General features: G+C 43.4%; 1 protein-coding gene across 5 annotated transcripts in view; it reads right to left on the reverse strand.

The window, feature by feature from the left end:
* Cacna2d3 (calcium channel, voltage-dependent, alpha2/delta subunit 3) overlaps positions 1-21662 on the reverse strand; it is an 817833-nt gene that overhangs the window by 376084 nt on the left and 420087 nt on the right. For 4 of the 5 annotated variants that reach the window (XR_001781093.2, NM_009785.1, XM_006518486.4 and 1 more), the window contains exons 10-11: positions 19711-19800; positions 12039-12152 (exon numbers count right to left, since the gene is read on the reverse strand). Coding sequence is in view for 4 of the 5 variants with exons in the window: in NM_009785.1 (NP_033915.1) it covers positions 12039-12152; positions 19711-19800 (204 nt within the window). In the remaining variant the exon portion in view is untranslated. The remainder of the gene's footprint in view (positions 1-12038; positions 12153-19710; positions 19801-21662) is intronic. The other variant, XM_011244938.3, reaches the window with a different exon arrangement.

Here is a 21662-nt window from a genome sequence, read left to right on the forward strand (position 1 = left end):
TGGGGGAGGGGGGCTTACTAACTGGTCACCAAGCATGTGACCAGTCACTCCCCACATTAGGCATGTCATTGAGAGCAGGCTGGGGGATGAGGACTGTGTCTTCTTAGTCCTGTTCCTCCTTGAGTGGTTCGATAAAGAAGGCAGCAATAGTTCGTGGGATATAACAATGAACACAGAAGATAGGGCCTGAGCAGTTTGCTTCAGGGAGCCTTGGCAGTTTCCTACTTTCTAGGAGGAGGATGCAGGTGCACAGAAGCCCCCTTTCCAGGGTTAGCACGCTATCCTGTTTGATTCTTGGCAACACTGCATGGTGTGGGTAATTAGCCCAGTTCAAGATGGAGAAAAATGTTAGCATGCAGACATTACCTCATTCCATTAGGTAGTATTTCTCTGCCCCCATCCCACCTAAGTGCCTTACTCTCTAGTCCAAGAGGAAAAAAATACTATCAGTGATGGTCAAAGGACACAGAACTTATTGACAGGTTTCAATTATCACTGGATGTGCCAGCTAATAAATGAACACATCTCAGCAGTGCTTTATAAGGCTGGTTCAAGACTCTGCAGACAAGACTTCTGCTCTGCCAACTGTTCCTGGCCAGGGTCTTGACCAGCACAGGTAGGCTCTACAAATGTAGGAAGGAGGGCAAGTTATCCTTCCCATTGGCTTCCTGATGGGTACCCTAGTTAGCTTTAGCTGTTAACATGACACAGTCTAGAGTAGCAGTTCTCAACCTGAGGGTCACAACCCTTTGGGGGTCTAACAAGCCTTTCCCAGGGGGTCACCTATCAGATACCCTACATATCAGATATTTACATTATAATTCATAAGAGTAGCAAAATTACAGTTATGAAGTAGTAATGATAATAATTAAACATTTGTGGGTCACCACAACATAAGGAACTGTATTAAAGGGTCACAACATTAGGAAGGTTGAGAATCACTGGTCTATAGTCACCTGAGAAGGACGTTTCAATAGAGGAATTAACCAGACCATATTGGCCTGTTGGTCTGTGGGGTATTGTCTTGGACACTAATTGTTAATTAATGTGGGAGGGATGAGCCTAACTTGGGTGACACCAACCCCAGGCAGGTGGTCATAAACTGTATATGCAAACTAGGTGAGTATAAGCTAATCTGCAAGCCAGATAGCAACCATTGCCCTGCATAATTCATTCCGTACTTCTTGGCATTAAGGTTGATTCTGAAGTAGTATTATACAAAATAGTAAGAAGCCTGTCTTGAGTTCCTGTCTTAATTTCTCTCAATAATAGACTATAACCTAGATGTATAAGCCAAACAAACCTTTCCTTTCCTGAGCTGTTTTGGTCTCTGTGTTTATCACAGCAACAGAAAAAAAAGTACAGTGGCCCTTGTTCCCAATGCCTTCCCTTCCAACAAGGCTGCTTCCCCTGGGCAGGGACAGTTTTTATTCCACCAACAGTGATGATACTAGGTGGAGGTTTTCCCAATACTGGCAGAATCAAACTCAAATCAGCCATCTTTTCCCAAAAAGCTGCAACCTGGCTTCACTGTTTCCTTCTTTGAGAGTCAGGACCCCATTCCCCCAGGTCCTTCCTGCAGCAGATATAAGGTCCAAGTAATGGTTCAGTTCTTCTCATGGAACTTCCTTCTCATCAAGTTCCAGCTTGGGAAGATGCTCTTCACTGAGCCATGGCAGCTCACTAACACCCTCATAACTCTCAAAATGTGGCTAACACTCAGAAAAACATACTCAGAGAGCAGGGCTCTGGCTACAGCCAGAGGAACCCAACAACCATTCTTATAAGCCCTCATTTATCAATGTCTTAGTGACTCCAAGGTACCACAGGGACAGGGCAAAGGCCATAGGTTACTGTCTAATAGAGAGGGTAAGATCCTATGAGAATCAGGCCATACTTTGGAATCTGAAACAAAATATTTCGCTTGTTAAATAAGACTTTCAATCAGAGTCTAGGCTGGCCAGGGCTACATAATAAGACCTTGTTTTAAAAATAATAAATAAATAAAAAAGAAGGGGTTTCAATATGAGAGCTTCACACAGGGCAAAGCAAAACATTGGACAATGAGGTACAGTAAGCAGAGGGGTTAAGACTTTCCTAGCACAGTGGGTAGAGGCTACTCAGATAGTCCCTCACTGCAAGATGGTGGAGTCACCTGGTGGGAATGTACACTACCTTCATATGCTTTTGGAAGACAGCGGTACCTGGATGGAAGCCAAGGCCAACAAGCCGAGGAAGAGACACAGCAGCTGAGGCAGCAGAAAAGTGGCACCCGGCTGCCTGGAGCCCTGGAGTCCTAGGGATTCTTTCAATGACTTGTCACAGCCACACCTCAATGAGTCTCCTTCCTAACATGTCTTGTCATGTTCTTCTTGCTGGAGTCACAAGATGTCTAATACCAGCAGAAGTAATTAAAAATAAGCGGCGAGACAATGAACCATTTCGACTTTGCCTTTAGCTGTGAGGAAGACCCATATGAGTGCTGTGGTGACAGCAAATGCATTTCTTGTCATTCTGTCGACTGACCACAAGTAATGAATGCTCTGGATAATTTTTTGAGACACCTTTAAGATTTATCACCCTTGAAAAAATACAACAGAGACATGTACTCACCCCCAAACTTCCAGACCACAGTGTGGCTGCAGTCAGGGGGAAATAGAAGGAAGGGCAGGGGAAAGAGAGCTACTCTCAACATAGCCTTGAGGTAAAACATCAATGAGAGACAACAGCCTTCTGAAGCATTCATGAAAAAATAGGATCTAGCACCTTGACTCCTGCCACTCACTAAGGTTGATGAAAACTGGCAATGATGTCCCCCTCCCCCAAACTGCATGTAACTCTTGTCTTTGTCTCCTAGCTGTCACAGAACTCAGAGCTGTAAGTTCATGTGTATTTCCTGTTCACAATCCTCAATAGCACCCTCACAACTACTCTTGTATCTAGGAAACATCCCAGCTTTTTGATAAGACCACTGAAGCTCAGAGATGCTGGCGCCTGTGGCCCTGACAGCCTCTTGCATAGCACAGTCCTTGTGACTCCCAGCTCCAACCATGCACTTTTCACTGGACAATGCCCAGATTTTTCTGGCCCTACTTCATGGCTCCTTACAGTTACCTAGGATCCCCACTAGAGGTTTTCCTTCCTGGTCCATCTACAAGGGTGGCCACCCTGCCTCTCTCCATCCTGGAGTGACATTTGTCTTGTTTGGCAGATTTACCAGATTTCAAGTGTTATTTGTGGTCTGCTTCAGTTTTCTGTGAGTTCTTTGTAAGTTTGTATCAACCTCATACTTCTGAGCTCCATTAGAAGACCCTGAGGCACAAGGGACTCCAGTAAATAGTTACTGTATGCTGAACTGACACCCACACCTTTTTTCATCTGTCCCTTTGCCAAGAGTCACTCTAGGTCCCACAGCAATCTGTTCCTATGGGATACAAACAGACACAGCTAGTGTAGGGGTGATTATGAGGACTATTTACACACACACACACACACACACACACACACACACACACACACACTGATCTTAACTCCTTGGGTTGTCTGTGATTTTTTGGAAAATCCTATCTCCTTTTAATCTGCTCAAAGAAAAGTGAAACCCAGGCATGGAAATAATGGAAATTAGAAAGAAAAAGAAAAAACAAAAATTTCCTTCCAAATGGCTCTTTATTATTGGAAGACTGAGTTTCTTATAAAAAAAAAAAAAAAGTAACTCTTTAGAGATAACCTACAGTTCAACAAGAGGGGACTCAAGCCTGGTACTGGAAACTTCGCCAAGAACTCAGTGTTAGTGAAGTCATAGTTCTTGAAGGAGAACCAAAAACTGCCATTTTACTAAACCAGCATAATCCCTACTACATTCTAAATATTTGTCCTTACACCCAAAGACAAGTATAGTCCTCACCTTGCATCAAGAAAACTTTGCAGCAGATAGAGACCGTTACAGAAAACCACAACCAATCAAAATGCAGAGTTGTAGAGCCCAATCCCAATGGATACATCTACAACACAGCTCCTTTACTCATAGGAAGGTTCATTGAGGGAGGGGTGGCAAAATGATCATAAGAGCCAAAGGAACACAGAGTTTTCTGTAAGATTTGTGCCTCCAGGAGTGTCAGAAGCTATACCCATAGTGTCACAGTAACAGAACTGCCTAAAAAGGATCCGAACAAGGACAACAGTAGACATGATAATGTGGATGTGGGCGGTCCATTCTACAGAAAGAACTTCTGGCAACTAAGGAACGCTGGGAGCAGAAGAAACGGTCTATCCCAGAGGGAACACACCAATTGGTTATTCAGTACCAAATAGTCAGCCCTGAAAACATACATATGAATAATATTACACATACTTAGCAAGTTGTGCTCCTATACTTAGGAGTATACACCAACAATTAAAGAAAAAAAGAGGCCATGCTGTTTTATAAAAGAGCAAGTGAGATTTCGGGTGTGTGGGGGGGAATGGAAGAATAAAAAATTAAAATAAAAGAAATAATTAGCAATAGCTTTGCTCAGAAGCTGTGCTCCCTCAGAGTACTGTAGCCTTCGTGGAAAGATGGGATGTGGGGACAGTGAGCTTTACAAACCTCCTGAGGGGCTCTGAGGCACAGCTAAGCCTTTGATGGTCCTGAATGCCACAGGACAAGGCAGACTTCAGCAAGGGAAGCAGCCCTGTGTGGGCAAGGCCCCCATGCAGTCTCTTCAGAGGTCTAGGGAGCACCAGCTTTAAGCTTAGGTGACTTCAGCAATGCTTCTGAAGTGCTTGGAAAACATGTCCTGGGGTCCTTCTGAAATCAAAGTCTCCCCTTTACTGCATTCTAAAACTGGCTTTGGCTCCCTTCTGGCAGTCTCCACCAGGTCACCAAGGATCCTCTAGGAACCCTGAGCCCCAACAGAATCAATCAATTTCTCTCCCTCCCTCCCTCTCTCCCTTTCCTTGTTTCCTTTCTTTTTTGGTGTAAGTAATAACATAGGGCCTGTGCAAGCTAGAAAGGCAGTCACCCTGACCTACATCCCCTAGCCTCTTCGGAAGCTCCTCAAGGAGCTGGATGGAAGCCCCCACCTCCCTATCTGTTCTTGAGAAAACAGAACAGCAAAACTCACACAAGTGGCCATCACTGGCCTTTGAATTCCCTTCTGAAGAAGGATCACATTTAAGCACACAGATAAGCACAGATTGTACCAAGGCCAAATGATTTTTTCCTCTTTTGCTCTTGCCTACAGTCCTGGGGTTCCAGCACCCCAGAGTCCTGCTATCCTGCAAATTGTTTAGCATCTGGGGTCAGTGAGGACAAATGACACACTTATTGTCCTGATGTCACAGAATAAGCACAGTGTGGAGCTGGTCATGTCACTTTGCCTTTTCCTCAAGATAGCTGCATGTTCCTTAAGGATCAAGCTTAGGCCCTGGCTAAGGAGCCAGTGATCAACACCATCAATTGCTTACTGTGGAACTCAAATCAATTATGTGGACTCTTGGTGCCTCAGTGTCTAAAAAAAAAAAAGAAAGAAAGAGAGAAAGAGAGAAAGAGAGAAAGAGAGAAAGAGAGAAAGAGAGAAAGAGAGAAAGAGAGAAAGAGAGAAAGAGAGAAAGAGAGAAAGAGAGAAAGAGAGAAAGAGAGAAAGAGAGAAAGAGAGAAAGAAAGAAAGAAAGAAAGAAAGAAAGGAAGAAAGAAAGGAAGAAAGGAAGGAAAGAATGAAGGAAGACAGACAGAAAGAGAAAAAGAGAAAGAAAAAGAGAAAGAAAAAGAAAAAGAAAAAGAAAGAAAAAGAGTGTTCTCATCTCATACAGTGGCACCTGAAAGGTTTAAAACGGCTAACATTCTGCACACAGTAAAAATTGGTCTCCAGGTGTCAGTGTCATCTTAAGAATTGAGGCCACAAGGGATCAGGTTAAAACTGATTATTTATCGAAGGAAATCCAGGGTCTGGGGAATGAAGAGGAAGTTAACAGAGAATTCAAGAACCATTTCTATTGCTCCATCCAGAGTCCTGTGAGAATGGATTGCTCAATGACATTCAAGAGGGAAGATGGGTCATTATCCACATTTAATACCCAGGCATTGTTCTTCTATCCACACCAAGAGTAAGTTAATGGGTAATCTATTATTTAACATGCAAGCAAAATATCAACCTGTAATGGTAACGAAAAGACAAATGAAGTTTGTCAGCTCATGAGTAGATTGGTCCTTCCCTTATAAAAGGGGTAGAGTGATGCTAATCTCTTTATGTTTGGGAAGGGTTAAAAACTAACTTTTTGAATCTGTCCAGTTTACGGGTTGGATTCTTGGCTCATGGTCTGATGGTTCTAGGAGCATAAGGAGACGATTAGTACTTTTGGGAAAGGTGTAGGGTGGAATTCCCATTCAAAGCCATGAGAGAGTTCACTGGCATCCTCCTGCTGATCTGTACCATGTAAGGATTTGAGATGGCAGTCTCCACACTGGAAGCCAACTCTTCCCACTCATGCTGGACCCTGGTGTTGAACTTCCAGCCTCTCAGACTACAAAGCATAAGTCACTGTTATTCATAAGCTACCCAGACAATGCCATTTTGTTAATAAAATCCAAAACAACAAGGCAATCTCTGGTTTCCCAAGTCTTGTCAAAGATGAAATCTGATTCTTTCTAGTATATTCTTTCTGTTACTCCACTGACCTGAGATCCATGGTCTCCTGCCGTTTACCCACACATATGACCATTGAAATCCAAAGAAGGGGGCATCCTATGTAATGGTTGTAATGACCATCCTTCGAGGTTCTAGTTCTAGCACAAGGCCTGGGTTTATATACCACACTGCTGAAAACCTATAAGGTCCTGAGCATCCTGGGGTGAGATCTTTAGCTAGGAAAAGCATACATGTTCCACTTATGGTCTCACTCCTATCCATTTTATTCTGTGGCTTTGCAGTTTATCTAAGAAGAAAATAGCCCAAGAAAGGGAGGTGCAGACTGCCACTACCATTCTCAGAGGCATCCAGTATAGCACACCATGCTGAGGGAATCTCAATGATGCTTAGCTACACAAGGATTCCTCTAATTTCCCCGAAGACCCTTCAGAGCAGGTATTTGCAAGCAATCTTAAAGGACTGTGCACTAGTTATTTCAAGCTCCATGGTCCAGTCAGTTTCTGTCACAATCAAATCCAGGCATCGGCTACAGGCCATATGGGAGCAAATGAGCATGCCCATACTAAAATAACCCTGCCTACAGACTCAGAAATGTGATCTTCATATGCTTTTCATCATGAAGTATTCTTATTTTTATGTAAGTTCTACTTATCTTTGTGTATATATATGTGTGTGTTTGTGTGTGGTGTATGTGTGCATATGTGTGTACAAGTGTTCATTTCAGGGCATGTGCAAAGGGAAATCAAAGGAGGACATCGGATGTCTTGCTCTATTTGCCTTATTCCTCAGACATTCTCCTATTTGCTAGGGTGACAAGCATACACAGCCAGTATTGTTTGAAAACAAACTCTTACTTGCTGAAACATCTCCCCAACACACTGTTGTTGTTTGTTTGACTTTTTGTTCATTTATTTGTTTGTTTTGACTTGAAAACATACATGTTATCTATACCCTATACTCTGCCAAAGCAGACCGTACGTCATATTAAACTTGTGGGTGCTAAGCTGCCAATCCCTTCTGTGTCCCATTTAGCCTGTCACTTCTTACCTGTTCAATCAGGGTCCCTCTATCTTTTGCACTACAGGGGACTAACAAGTTACAAGAAATAATCACTATAAGTTAGAAGAGCAGATGCGTGATCATGGCAGACGTGGCCATTTTCCCAATTTAAATGTATGCAGCATTGGTTCTGAGCAGATCCTGGAACAAACATCGCTTACATTGCGGAGTTCATGTTTTATTCCAAATGTGTAAGAGCTAGTGTTAAGCCACTAACCAAAGAGTATTAAGCAAAAGTAAATGGTGTCTCATAAATGAATAAATAGCTCCTCACTTCCACGCTTGGAAATAAATGCTGGCAAGGGACACATTGAATAGGCAGTCATAAGGCTGTCTTCCCAGCTTCTCCAATAATGTATTCTCTTCTCCAGTGTACTCTAAGATGTTTCATTGTGCAGCTGTCTTGAGCAAGGAGGACCTAGGTGGGCACTAAACAGCTTTTATCAGTGATAATCACAAGGGCTAGACAAGTCTTCTCTCCACCTTTCTTCTGCCTTCTCTTTCTTGAAACCCAGCTGCCCTGCTACACAGAAGCCCAGTTAACTATACTGAGGAATGGACCCAGAGATGCTCTGGAAGACTAGATACTGAGAGGAGAGAGAGGCCATGGTGGGAAGTCCTAAGGCCATTGGCACAGCTCCCACCACATGTGGCTTTTCTACTCACCTCCCCTGACACCATGAGCAGCACAAACATGGCAAGTTAGAAAATCCAGGAGTCACATGAAGTAATGAGTCACTGCTATTTTATGACAGTAAACATGGGTTGTTGTATAGTGTAGTTCTGATAAGTGGTTTTCCATCTTCTCCTTTCTTCTTAGATAGGTGTTCTCTTGCTATATAACAAATTATCCAGAGCAGAGTGTTTTAGAACAACAAGCATTTCTGACCTCACCCTTCTGGGGGTTGGGAGTCTGGACACAGCCCTGCTGGCACTGTTTCCTAAGGCTGTAGGTGAGATATAGAATGGGCTGGTTTTTCGTCCCCAAGCCTGGTGTGGTAAGAATCCACTGCCAAGTTCACTCACACTGGTAAGGAGCTTCCTTTTCTTGTGACTCTAACATAGATGGCCCAGCTTTCTTCTGGGTATCAGCTGGTGGTCCCTTGGGTCCAAACAGCTGCCTATGGTCCCATGTGCTTGGAGTTCCTCTACTTCATCACGCCAGCAAAGAGAATCTCTAAGCCTAGGACTTTTTAAGCCTTTTTTGGAAAAAAAATTCACAACATCATTTGATTAGCCCACATTAATTGAAATGGGATTAAAAAAAACCCTCACAATTATAAGATTCTACTGGTTAAAAAAAAAAGTCACTGGATCTGCCCCACTGAAAGTGAAGAGATTATATGGGACATCAACTCTAAAGCAGTGGGAGTCAGAAATTTACCTTTCTTTGCCAGCTCTTCCTGGCAGTATTGTTCAAAATAGGGGATATCTCTCTATCTAACTCTATCTATCTCTATAACTATCTTCTAACCCTAAACATGTGTGTGTGTGTGTGTGTGTGTGTGTGTGTGTGTGTGTGTGTGTTTAAAAATACCAACAGAAAAAGAAGCAATTATAAAACTGGACGTTTACCTCCCTAAAACAAGTCCTAGGAAGTCTGGAGTTTAGGGCTCATTTCTATATGTGTTGACCAGTGATTGACAGATTATCAGGCTATAGGGCAAGAAATATATCTGTCTAGTGTAGTGTACCAAGAGATCAGGTCTTACACATCTAAAGAGGAGGACAGGAGTGGTGAAGACCCTGATTCTTGAGCTATCTCTTATGTGTGGGGTTTCCATCAATGTCGTCGACTTCATTCAGTGACCTATTTGGTGTCTTTACTCTCAGGCCCCACCCACATAGTGAGTCAGAAGCCCCAGGTTGGGCCATGTATAGGAAGCAGCCCTTCAGGTAGGGCTGGGGCTTAGTTAGGTCTGAGAACTACTGTTTTATGGGAATCATGTTCCACTCTTACGATCTTTCTCTCTTCTGGCTGCACTTCCTGTTTTTATAGTCTCAAAGATTGCCAATTACTACATGTCAGACACAACTCTTTACTAAATAGCTAGTGTTCAAAATAATGGAGAAAGATGACTGCTTAGACCTTCCACATCATCTTATTTTACTGAGGTGCTAAATCATATTGGGGTGCTATGTAAGTTTATCACTTGTTCCCTCGTGGGGAAGTTCATAAAACAGAGATTGTATGTGCATATGAATGTCATGGAATTCTCCACCCTGGGGTTGAAGGGCAGGGAGAGGTGCGCTATTAATTTCAAGTAATAAAAGACCTACTTACTACAGAAATAATTTCTGCTCCAGCTTGACATTTTCTAAGAGAAGAAGCTGCTTCGTTTAAGGACCCTCGCTACAGCACATCATCACAACGCCAGGCTGACAGTCAGGATTGCTCATTAGGAAAAGAGATGAGAAATCTGTATTTCATCTGAAGACTTAGGGCTTCACATCTTTTCGCCATTATCTCTCCTTATAAGCAAGGTCAGAATGTTTCAGTGCCAACATCTCCGAAAAACTGCTATCTGTCCACGATCCCCAAATGGCTTAGATTTATAGAACACAGCGCATGCCATACATAATGGACAATATTCAAAAATGGGGATGCTTATAAAAAGCCCACCACTTTCTTCTTTTTTTTTCCTAGTCCCCAAATGATGCAGAACATCCTTCACTATGCTGTGTGATGTCAGGCCATCTGTGAACTTCCTATTTTGCTTGTAAAACATCTACAACCCTACTTTCACTTTCTGACTCTGGACTTTCAGCTGCTGCTTTAAGTCCTGTTGCTACAAGACTGTTTATTCAAACTCTCACTGTGCTGCGTCCTACAGGGACACCAGGATGTCCATCCCTCTCCTCTCTACACACAATATATGCATAGCATAGCAACAGTGAAGGATGTTCTGCATCATTTGGGGACTAGGAAAAAAAAAAGAAGAATATGATCTCTGTCTGTCCTGAAAAGACACCACCCTAATTAGATCCTAGATACTAGCATCTAATTTCTTGTAAGTTCCAAGAGGGAACTTACATCTCATTTGAGGGTTAGGCTCTAAACTCCTTGCCTCTTATGGGTCACACTTACTCCTGGCTATCCTTACAGGTTCCATGCCAGCATCCTAGCTACACCCAGTAAACCAAGAGCTGCCAGTTTCCCCCTAGCTTCAGAGGTGGTGGCTATTCCCAAGGTTAGGTACCAGGCAATCCCTTTAGGGAACTGTACTGTACAGAACACATGTAGTTTTCATCACAAGATTTACTGGTTAGGTAAGAAGTAAGATCTTACATGGATCAGAGACCTGCATAGGTCAAGAATGACAACCATAAGATGAAACAACTTTTCCTGTTGTAGTCATACAATACCCATGCTCCCTGGATGTGGCAGAAAGTATGGCCTCCTTCTGTTTCTTTCTGACAAATGTGCGTAATTAGGTTAGTTCATGTCCTATAAACCAAACATACAAAACAGAGACAGGAAGGTGGGCATGGCCTGGGCTGTCTCATGTTCCTATATAAACAGTCAAGATAAAACAGGGAGCAAGAAGATGCCAGGGGCACCTGCTCTGCTTGACTTTGTCCCAGCTGAAATCCTATCATATAAGTGACTCCCAATGGCCAGTTCATTGCCATGTACCCGTTAGTGGAACGTGTTTTAAAACATGGGTTATGAAGACACACTCCCAGAGATAGGTGTGGGGTGGGATAGGGTCCAAGTAGCCATTAACCTTTCCCCAGGGAAATCAAACTGGCTACCAGCTTTGAGGAACCAAACCACTAGGTTCCCAAAAAATATTGACGTCAGTCATGGATGCCCTAATGTACGAGTTCAAAAGGTTAAAAAAATTTTATTGATTCTACTTGGAAACTAAGAAGTAATTATAACAGAAGAGAAATAAGCTTTGACAAGTGCAGAGAACTGTGCCCAGGAACAGAGAGAAGAAGTGGAGTGAGTCACGGAAAGTCCTATGGAAGCAAGCATATTTGAGGAGAGGGCTTCGAGGTCACTGCAGTCAACCTGATGTTTTACACATTCAGGGCCCATCAGGTAGCACCGAATTCAAGGAAAACAAACTAATGGGAAACACTGCCCAACAAGAGGATGGATCTTTTTCACACAACACGTTAAACGTATCTTCACAGGCTCTTCCATTCTCTCCAAAACTGGATGCATTTCAAAATCTACAAAAGCCATAGTATTTGATTTTGGTCAACCCACAAACACAGGCTGAGAAACCATAGGTTATTATGAGATTAAGCCGACATGGGATACTTATCTGTGGATGAATCTGGAGGTTGCAACAAAAGCTGGCCATGGGCACCACTGCACAGATGGTGTCGGTATCAACTCACCTTTCGGTCTGGCCAATTATATTTTGCAAAGATGGTATCATAGGTGTCCACTGCCCCATCAGTTATGAGCATGATGGCCTGGCTGCAAATGCTTCCTTGTCCAGTGTGGTTGAACTGTGGGAAGAAATATTTAAAATAAAGCACACGTCAGAGAGTCTGTGTACCCACAAGACTTCCATGGCAGATGGTCTCGAGCTTAGAAAACCTCTCAAAACCCAAGAGTTCATTGCATACTGCCAATGCAACCCACAGGAGTAACTTTCCACGTGGGTCACCTTTGTCCTCTGAGAATGACAAACTGCAATTAATTGTAGAAGTTGGAACAAACTTCAGACCAAGGCAAGGAGAGAAATTCTAAAACATGTGTGTGTAGTCTACCTAAGTTCTTCTATCCCCAAACACCACCCTACTACTGAAAACAAGCCACTGCAGAGTCGGCCAAGGACTTCTTAGAGTACATTAAGAAGGGAAGCAGGCTATGAGAGAGGTAACAACTCTTTCAAAATCTGAATGAGGCTAATCTGAGGTAGTTGAATAGATACAGAATGTTTTGTATGTTAGAAATTGAAATGGATTTTAGACAAGAATCAAGTTAGGAAAGTGACAAGTAATATTGCAAGGTTAAGTACTCTTCTTGAACAAAGAGCTTAAAACACATGTTTTAGCATAAAGGCTTTATATTAGTCTGTTAGTATGTGTGATGTGCTAGAAATCCCAGATTGTACTTGCTAGTGTGCAAATTCCAACTTTACACATTTTAAAAGCTCCTACTCATAGACAGGGATACAGGATATGCTTGAAATACCAACTCTTGGGAGACAGAAGGACAGGAGGATTGAAGCAAGTTTAAGGTCATTTGGTCTATGTTTCTAGGTAAGCCTGGGTTTCAGGTTAAGTGTCTGTTCTCAAAACAAACAAACAAACAAACAAACAAACAAACGTAACATACATAATGGGAATGGGAGCACGAGATGTGGCTCAGTGGCAGATCACTTCTTGCCTTCTGTACGTGAGGCCCTGAGTTTGATCTCTGTACCACACACAAAGCTCCCAGCCTTCCTGAACAAGATCTGAAAGTGAGCAGATATAATAACCAGAGTGGTATATCCTTCCTATGAAGTGGAGGTGAAAAAATATCTGTAGTGAATGCTATTAATAATGCAAGTCAAGGTAACACCAAGTCCTTCAAAACCCCCAAATTACACAGCAATGCTGAGGCACTGACATATATAATATGTCTTTAACCTTCAGCAGCAAACACTCCTTCCACCACAATCTCCTGCTTATTCATTTGCTCAAAAGCATGAGTGTTACTGGGGATGAAACATGCCCAAATCACTTCCTTCACTTAATTTTGGATTCTCTTTGAAAATACATAGAAAACTATACTATGTCCCTGATGATGATAATTCTAGAAAGAGGAAACAGAGAAGGGGAACAGGAAGTGGAAAGTTTTACATACTATTCTTAGGGAAGACTTCACTAAGAAAGCAATTTTTAAAGAAAGATCTGTCTCAACAAGAACCAAAACAACAAGAACACAAATTTGTATTGGGGGTGTGTGGGATGGGAAAAAATGGAGGGTGGATTGTGGCTCAGTGGAAAAGGAATTTCCTAGCACTTGCCTAGAGAAGGATGGGTATCTCAGCAAAGAATGTTAGATGTCTTGACCAAACTGGGAGAGAATGAAGAATAGCCTTAGCCTTTCTGTTTGGTCCACAGTGACCTAGGAAACAAATAGGACATTCAAATAGAAGATAATAATGTCTAGTCTTTATTTGTTTACAAGTCTGATATGTTTACCATAAATAACTGTATGTATGTATGTGTGTATGTGTGAGTGGATAGAGAGATGGATGGGTGGAAGGATGGATGGATGGATTGATGTAATCACTTGAGGCCTTATTAGGACAGAACAAGCCAACCACCTATGGAAAATCATGATATAGTGTAAAGTCCTCAATTCTACTCCAGAACCAGGTGTATTCCTGAGATGTTCTCTTCCCTGACCATCCATTTTTCCATTTGTAACATGAGAATAACAACATCTTTATGTAGTTGTTATAACAGAGATTAAATGCTCATTGTGTACCAGGGTAGTAGCATGAACCAAGGAAGGCTGAAGTCCAGAGAGGTAGTAAGTAGCCCATAGAGAAAGGACTTCTAACAGTTGGCATGTGAGCAGCCATAACACCTACATTTGGCACAGTCTGCACTCTATAGCTTTCAGCAATGATAGGGGAGTTCCTGAGCAGATAGTGACTGTTATTGTCTAAGAATGTTCTCCAATGGTCCCTGAGTTGCAGGAGTGACTTTTAGTATAGTTGTGTAAAGAAGTGGTATGGATCTGTGAGAGGCAGAGCCAAATGGGAGGTCCCAAGATCACCAATAATCAAGGCTGCTGCCCTCAAACGAGACCAAGATGATGACAGGACTGGGATAAAGAGGAGGGGACAATGGGGGGAGAAATTTGTAAGGGTGGGACCAAGAAGAGAGGAGAGAGGGGGTTGTGATCAGATATAAAGTGAATAATAATATGAAAAGATAAAAACCATTTTTAAGAAAGCAATAAGAGTAAACATGGGTTTCAGTGTCTCTGACTTCCTGATCCAAGACATGGCCTCCCAGTTTTGAACTCACTCCTGCCCCCCAGCTCTCCCCATAGGTCAACCAAGGAGGCTCTTTTCAGCCTCCCAAACTGCCTTGCCCTTCTTACTGAGACAACACTGAGATTCTCTCAGGGCAGTGTCTTTCTTCTTTACTTCAGTAAGAAAGCACAGACTTCAAACCTGGCCTTCTGGAGATGTTGTTTGTTGAGGTGATGGATAGGGAGGCTACATTCCACCCCCTTCTCCCAGTCTTTGCAAAGCCCACAGCAAGCCTCAGAATAAAATCCATGCCTGCTTCAGGGCACAGAGACTTCAGAGAGCAGGGACTGGGGCTATTCTGGGAACTAATTCAAAACTATCTTAGAAGAAACATGCCCAACAAAGTGGAAAGGGGGAGAGAAATGGGGTATCTGAGGACTGTGGATTAAAAATCGAGGCCCCAGGAGCAATTTATTAACAAAGACTGTGCTTTCCTCTCAGGCAGAGCCCCTTGCATATCCTCTGAAGCAATGTGGACTTAGAGGATTTTTGAGGAACGCAATTAAATTCAAATGCTTTGATGAGTAATATCTCTTCTCTTCATATTTGTCTAGAACTTTTTTTTTCATTGAATAGGGAGAGTGATGAAAGTGTTTTCCATAATAATAACAATGACACAGGCCTGATGATGAACTACAATTAGCTCCCTGATTCATCAGTTAGCAGTGAAACTTTCAATGCATCCTGACATTTAGAGCATTTGGTTGTGATTAACAGTCTTTGAAATGTCACTGAATTTTATTTAATTGGCTAAGAAAAAAATTTTAAAGGTAATCACGGCAAAGATCACATTCATTGCCAAAAAAGATAATTGCAGTTGTCACATGACAAGGTAGATGTTAACTACTGTAGCAAACTGGTTCTGTGTTCTTTGTGGAGTCTAATGAATGGAGTAGAGATCAATAACTGGAGAGGGCTTAGAAGTTTATTTGAATGTTCTTTCAAAGCCATGAGTATCAATGGCCATGAGCCTTTAAGTCATCTGAGCAAATACCAAAAATGAAATGTTGGTAATTGCAAGACAGAATAAATTCCATTTAATTATTACAACCTCTGAGCCATTTTAAGCTCCATCCAGTCACAATCTCAATGAGTGTATGCATGGGAATTGTGTGTGTTTGTGTGTGTGTGTGTGTGTGTGTGTGTGTGTGTGTGTAGAGAACAGCTCCTTAATTTTACATAGGCTTGCAGAAGCAGACAGAACCCACAGAAAGAGAATTTCATCACTTAAAGGCCACATTGATGAAGTGGAAAATAGATAAAGCCTCATTTTCATGGAAGATTAAGCATCTCTGTGTTTGTCTAAGAATTTAGCTGTTTAAAAAGCCCAATGGTGAGAGATGGGGTGGAAATGTCTCTCTATAAGATAAATGTGCACTCAGAGGAATACAGTGCCAACTGCTAGTCACTTTCCAGCATAGACACTTGGCTGCCGTCATTAGGGCTGTTTCCTGTTGTCTAGGATTAATGAGTAGTCCCTGTAGGGACTAACTGACCAGACTCCATAGAGTTTCAACAGGTAAAGATCAGCCATACCGATAGGTAGAAAGTTTCACTGTTTAAAATACTAGAAGCCAATCAGATGGCTCAATGGATAAAAAGTATTTGCTTCCAAGTCTAATGGAGTTCAATCCTGGGAACCCACATGGTGGAAGACTCCCACAAGTTGTACTCTGGCCTCCACAAATACACAATTATGCACACATGCATACTTAAATAATACATATATACTTACATATTTACATGAGTGTGATAAATTATTAGCAAGGATTTGAGGTGGGGAAAAGCCACCCACACTGTTGTTTCTCTAGGTCTTGGCGATCTCTTGACAGTGTACACACAATATTTTGGAGGCTATAAAGGGTATTATGTTTAGTGGACCCAGATTATAAGATGTTACTATTAAGTTTATAATATAAAGTATTCCCAAACCTGACACTTTGAGTACTGAAATAAACACATGTTTTTGGAATGCCACTACCTTCCAGGATTTCTCCTAGCTTTTAATTTTTACAAGCACTGTGGACTTTCTTGCAAAAATGTACCTAAGTTTTGAAATGAAGTGAGAATACAGATGTGAGTACATTGCAAATCTCCAGAATCAAGGTGGATCCCCAACTTGCACACAACCCTATGTTGAAGATCTTGGAGAATCAGCATTTATCCTAACACTGGCTCAGGAACATTTGAAAACAAAACTGATGAATGGAGGGGAAAATAAATAAATAAATAAATAAATACAAATGCTACAGACAACGAAAACAGGAGAAGGGATGGATGAAAGGCCATGCGAGAGGTGAGTCTCAGACAGGAAGAGAGAGCTGCTTTGAGACAGGCTAGGAAGGCTGGGGGTTATAGATGTGGAAGAAGAAGGAGCCCCTAAGACTAACGTCCAGGTGAAGCTGCTCCCTAGCTGCAAATCAAGCATTATCACAGTCAATGAGAATCACTATAAAGGTGCTGATAGTGAGCTACTATGGACTTTATATAGCAATATTTTCTAATAAGGCTAATAAAATAGCAATGAACCATGCTTAAGGCCCAAGCCGATAGGAAAGTCAAGTATGGATTTACTCTTATCCTACTTTCTGGACATGTCATAAACAAGACCTGAAGATTTTTTAAAAAGTAAATACCCTAACTTCTTTTACAACTCTTGCTTTATCTTATCAACTATAATCCCATCTGATATATCCTGGGGCTAAAAAATGATCTCATTTAGATTCCTCACACTATGTCTCACCCCTTGCCTGAGTACCTCTCCTTTTATTAGGCATATTCGTAAGTTTCTTCCAGGTGGGACTTATCCATCTGCTGCTTCAGTGACACAGAGAATAACTTAGTCTGGAGCCCTAGCAAGGAAAGAAACAGGACAGTGCACTGGCAGCCAAGTCTGGAAAGGTAATGGGGACTCACTGGGGACATAGTTCTCATGTGGCGATAGGAATTCTTGGTCCTGTACCTCCCTTGAGTCATGTGTGTAGCTAGAAGTAACAATAAAAATACAAATTGTTCAGCAAGTTGGACCTAGGTGAAATGCTTTCTCCGAGTTGCACGTGCCCTGTGTAGGATGAATAGGCAGTTCTGTACATGTCTTCAGGAAACACCACACATCTGCCTTCCTAGGTGAGAAAACATGACTGAGGCTGAGAATCTATTATTTAGCATCACACACTGGTTCCCCACTCAGCCAACCTAGGGCCACAAACCCAAGTACATAACAGTCCCCTGACCCATCCCCCTCTACCACCACAACAGGAAAGCAAGGATGAGCCACGGGGAAGACATCCAGCAAGCACTTGCAGCTCAGTAGTTACTGAGGTAAAAAGACTGGATTTCTAAATCATGACAAGTCTTTCAGTATTACTTCTTAGAAAGAGACCAATAAATTCAGGACTTCAGAGATTGAGAGCTCCAAGCTCTGGGAAGTCACCTGTCTGGTTCCGAACTGATGTGAAGAAGCAGCTTGCCCTCTGCCCAAGTCTTAAGTTCTTAAGTTATTACCATGCTATTCACAGAGATGTGTTCTCTAAACATGAAGTGTGTATGTATGTGGGGGGTGAGGGAGAGGAGGAAGAAGGGAAAGGGAGAGAGACAGACAGATGGACAGAGGGACAGAGCAGAAGAGACTGACTCCTGGAGCTGAAGTTGGCATTGAACTCAGTATGTAGCTGAAGATAACCTTGAACTTCTGATCCATCTGCCTCCACTGCCCAGCTGCTAAGATTATTGTTGTATAGGTGTCTGCCCCCGTGCACAGTTTACATACTACTTGGCTTCAAACCCAAGGCTTTGTATATGCTGTTAAACACTTCACTGGTGCATCATCGTAGCTTCAGAATATGAACTCTTGCATACACTCTAATCACCTGTAGTCAAGAGTTGCTAGCTTTGGGTCTATAGTTGAGAAGCTGAGTAGACACCGTCTTCCCTGTTTTTCCATTCCCCCCCCCCCCCAGGAGGAAAAGACTGTCCCTGGATTGAGACCAAAATGGCTTGATTTGTGTCCAGGCATGTCATTGATAAAAGAAACTCTAGGTGTTGTGACAACCCTTGACTCAAGAGTCAGTGTGACAATGTATGGAAAACCCAAATTTAGGCTGGGATTTCAGAGTGACAAGGCAGAATCATGGAAAGCCCAAGCTTGGGATCCAGATTATCTCCCACACACCAACTACACACTGCTGAGGGACCCACCACCCTGACCCTCCAGCTGTGCATTGCTGAGGGGCCCACCACCCTGACCCTCCAGCTGTGCACTGCTGAGGGACCCACCACCCTGACCCTCCAGTTGTGCACTGTTGAGGGACTCACCACCCTGACCCTCCAGCTGTGCACTGCTGAGGGACCCACCACCCTGACCCTCCAGCTGTGCATTGCTGAGGGGCCCACCACCCTGACCCTCCAGCTGTGTACTGTTGAGGGACCCACCACCCTGACCCTCCAGCTGTGCACTGCTGAGGGACTCACCACCCTGACCTTCCAGCTGTGCACTGTTGAGGGACCCACCACCCTGACCCTCCAGCTGTGTACTGTTAAGGTACCCACCACCCTGATCCTCCAGCTGTGCACTGCTGAGGGACCCACCACCCTGACCCTCCAGCTGTGCATTGCTGAGGGACCCACCACCCTGACCCTCCAATTGTGCATTGCTGAGGGACCCACCACCCTGACCCTCCAGCTGTGCACTGCTGAGGGACCCACCACCCTGACCCTCCAGCTGTGTACTGCTGAGGGACCCACCACCCTGACCCTCCAGCTGTGCACTGCTGAGGGACCCACCACCCTGACCCTCCAATTGTGCATTGCTGAGGGACCCACCACCCTGACCCTCCATTTGCTCACATGCAAAATGACAACAGTGTTGCTCTGCAGAGCTCACACCCTGATCCAAATGTGGTGGGACCCCAGTCTGTGCCTGTTCCTCTCAGAGCACCCCAGGTCAGAAAATACCACGGACCTCATCTTTCTACAAACCCCATCGAGGGCTGCGTCTGAGACAAGTGGGTAAAAGGAGCACTTACATCGCTCAGTATGTTGAAGGCCTCGTTCAGTGCGATATCCAGCATTCCAATCCCTTTGGCAAAAAGTTTGTCCAAATGCTCCCTGAAGTGCTGAAACAAGAATGCAGAAAAATCCATTCTAACTCTGTAAGTGTCTCCTCTTCATGGAACCTACTATCAGTTCATTCCCCAGCTCTTCTGCCGTACTCCCAACTGCTTCTTGGGGTCAGTGTGACGCCACCCCTTCTTATCTTATGAGGCTTCCTCAAGCCATTTGCTTCTCAGACCAGTCCACAGGGCCTCCATTGTGTCTGAATATGTTTCTCTGACCAGAACCCAACTGTGGGACTGTATTTCATTCTTCAACTCCCAGATCAAAAACCATCACTGAAAGAAGGTAGGTCAGGAGCTCAAGGCAGGGTCCTGAAGCAGGGATTCTGAGGAAGGTTACTTACTGTGTTTTTCCTATGACTTATTTAGATGCTTTCTAACAACCCTGGACCACCTGCCTAGGGGTGGCACCACCCACAGTGGGCTGGACCCTACAGTATCAATTATTAGTCAAGAATGTCCTCTAGACTCAGACATGTCTACAGGCCATTCTAATGGAGGCAATTGAGGTTTCCTCTTTCCAAGTATCTCAAGTGTGTATCAAGTTGAGCCACACCCATCGTGGGTGGTGCCACCCGTAGGCAGGTGGTCCTGGGTTGTGTGAGTAAGCACCTGAACAAGCTGTAGGAACAATTTAGTAAGCAGCTTTCCCCCAGCGTCTCTGTTAACCAGCTCAGTTTACATCCTCAGGTTGGTACCCTGTACACTCAGATCTATCATGCCTTCAGCACTCCTGATAAACAACTAATTAAACTCTACTTCCACTCAAAACTGATTAGTTCTTCAAGATAAGCAGGACTCCATCTCCTGGGTTTATCACACAGCAGGTACAGATAGTAATTGTTCCGTTAGTTATGTTGAAAGTGCAAGGATTACACAGATCTTATCACAAAATTGTACTCATGGCAAAGTAGAGAAGACTAGAAACCCAGAAGAACTTCAAGGAGTGGTCAGAAAGGGAAGGAACCGCTTTGGTAGCAGCCCAGAGTCTCTTCTGTTTATTCTTGTTCCGTCCAGAAGTCCAGCCTCAGCCTTATAAGAAAGTAACTATGGAACCCTTCAAAGTAGCATGGCCCATGAGGAGCCACGTGCCACACAGCACGCTTGAGCCTGGACTGGACTTTTATTTGTTTTGAGGGTCTATGCTGAGGATGGATTCTAGGCTTGCACATGCTAGGCAAGCACCCTCCCACTGCGCTACATACCCCACGCTCTGTACCAAGAAGCTGACCCTGAACTGGCCTCTGGGCTGTATCATTATGGTTAGGTGCCACTTTATGAGGCCACCTGCTGTCATAGCATCACACGTCCAGCAGTGCTCAGTCACCCAGTTCTACTGCATGGTTACCATTTCATTCTTCGCTTGATTCATGTGCAGCTATGTGTCACATGCTGCTTCAGGCAAGGGCTGCTCTTATTGTTGGACATGGAAGTCAAAAGGAACAAACACAGCATATAGGTGTGCTCAGGTTCTTTGTAACAAGGTCAATTCATTTCGGTTAGTTTTTTTTTTTCCTGTCATAAATATGATTCATACATTAGGTGAAAAAATATTTCCTCTGAGAGATCTTCCAAATAGTGCCATAGATACAGGATTCTCTGTTTCTTTCTTCTCTCCCCCGTTCCATATTATACCCTTCTTTTGTTAACATAAACAGATCCACTCACTGCTCCTAGAGCTGCATTTAACTGTCAGCCCACCTCTGTACACAGAGGTGCCTTCCAGGAAACTAGTTCCCAGGATGCAAGTCCACTGATTGCTGCTCTACCCACTGTGGTAGCCACGGGCAGCCTATAGCTCCTGACATTTAAGCTGAATTAAAATTACCCACCATTAAAACCCTGCTCCTCTATAACTCACT

Source organism: Mus musculus, chromosome 14, assembly GCF_000001635.26.
Source record: "Mus musculus strain C57BL/6J chromosome 14, GRCm38.p6 C57BL/6J".
Classification (NCBI taxonomy): Eukaryota; Metazoa; Chordata; class Mammalia; order Rodentia; family Muridae; genus Mus; species Mus musculus.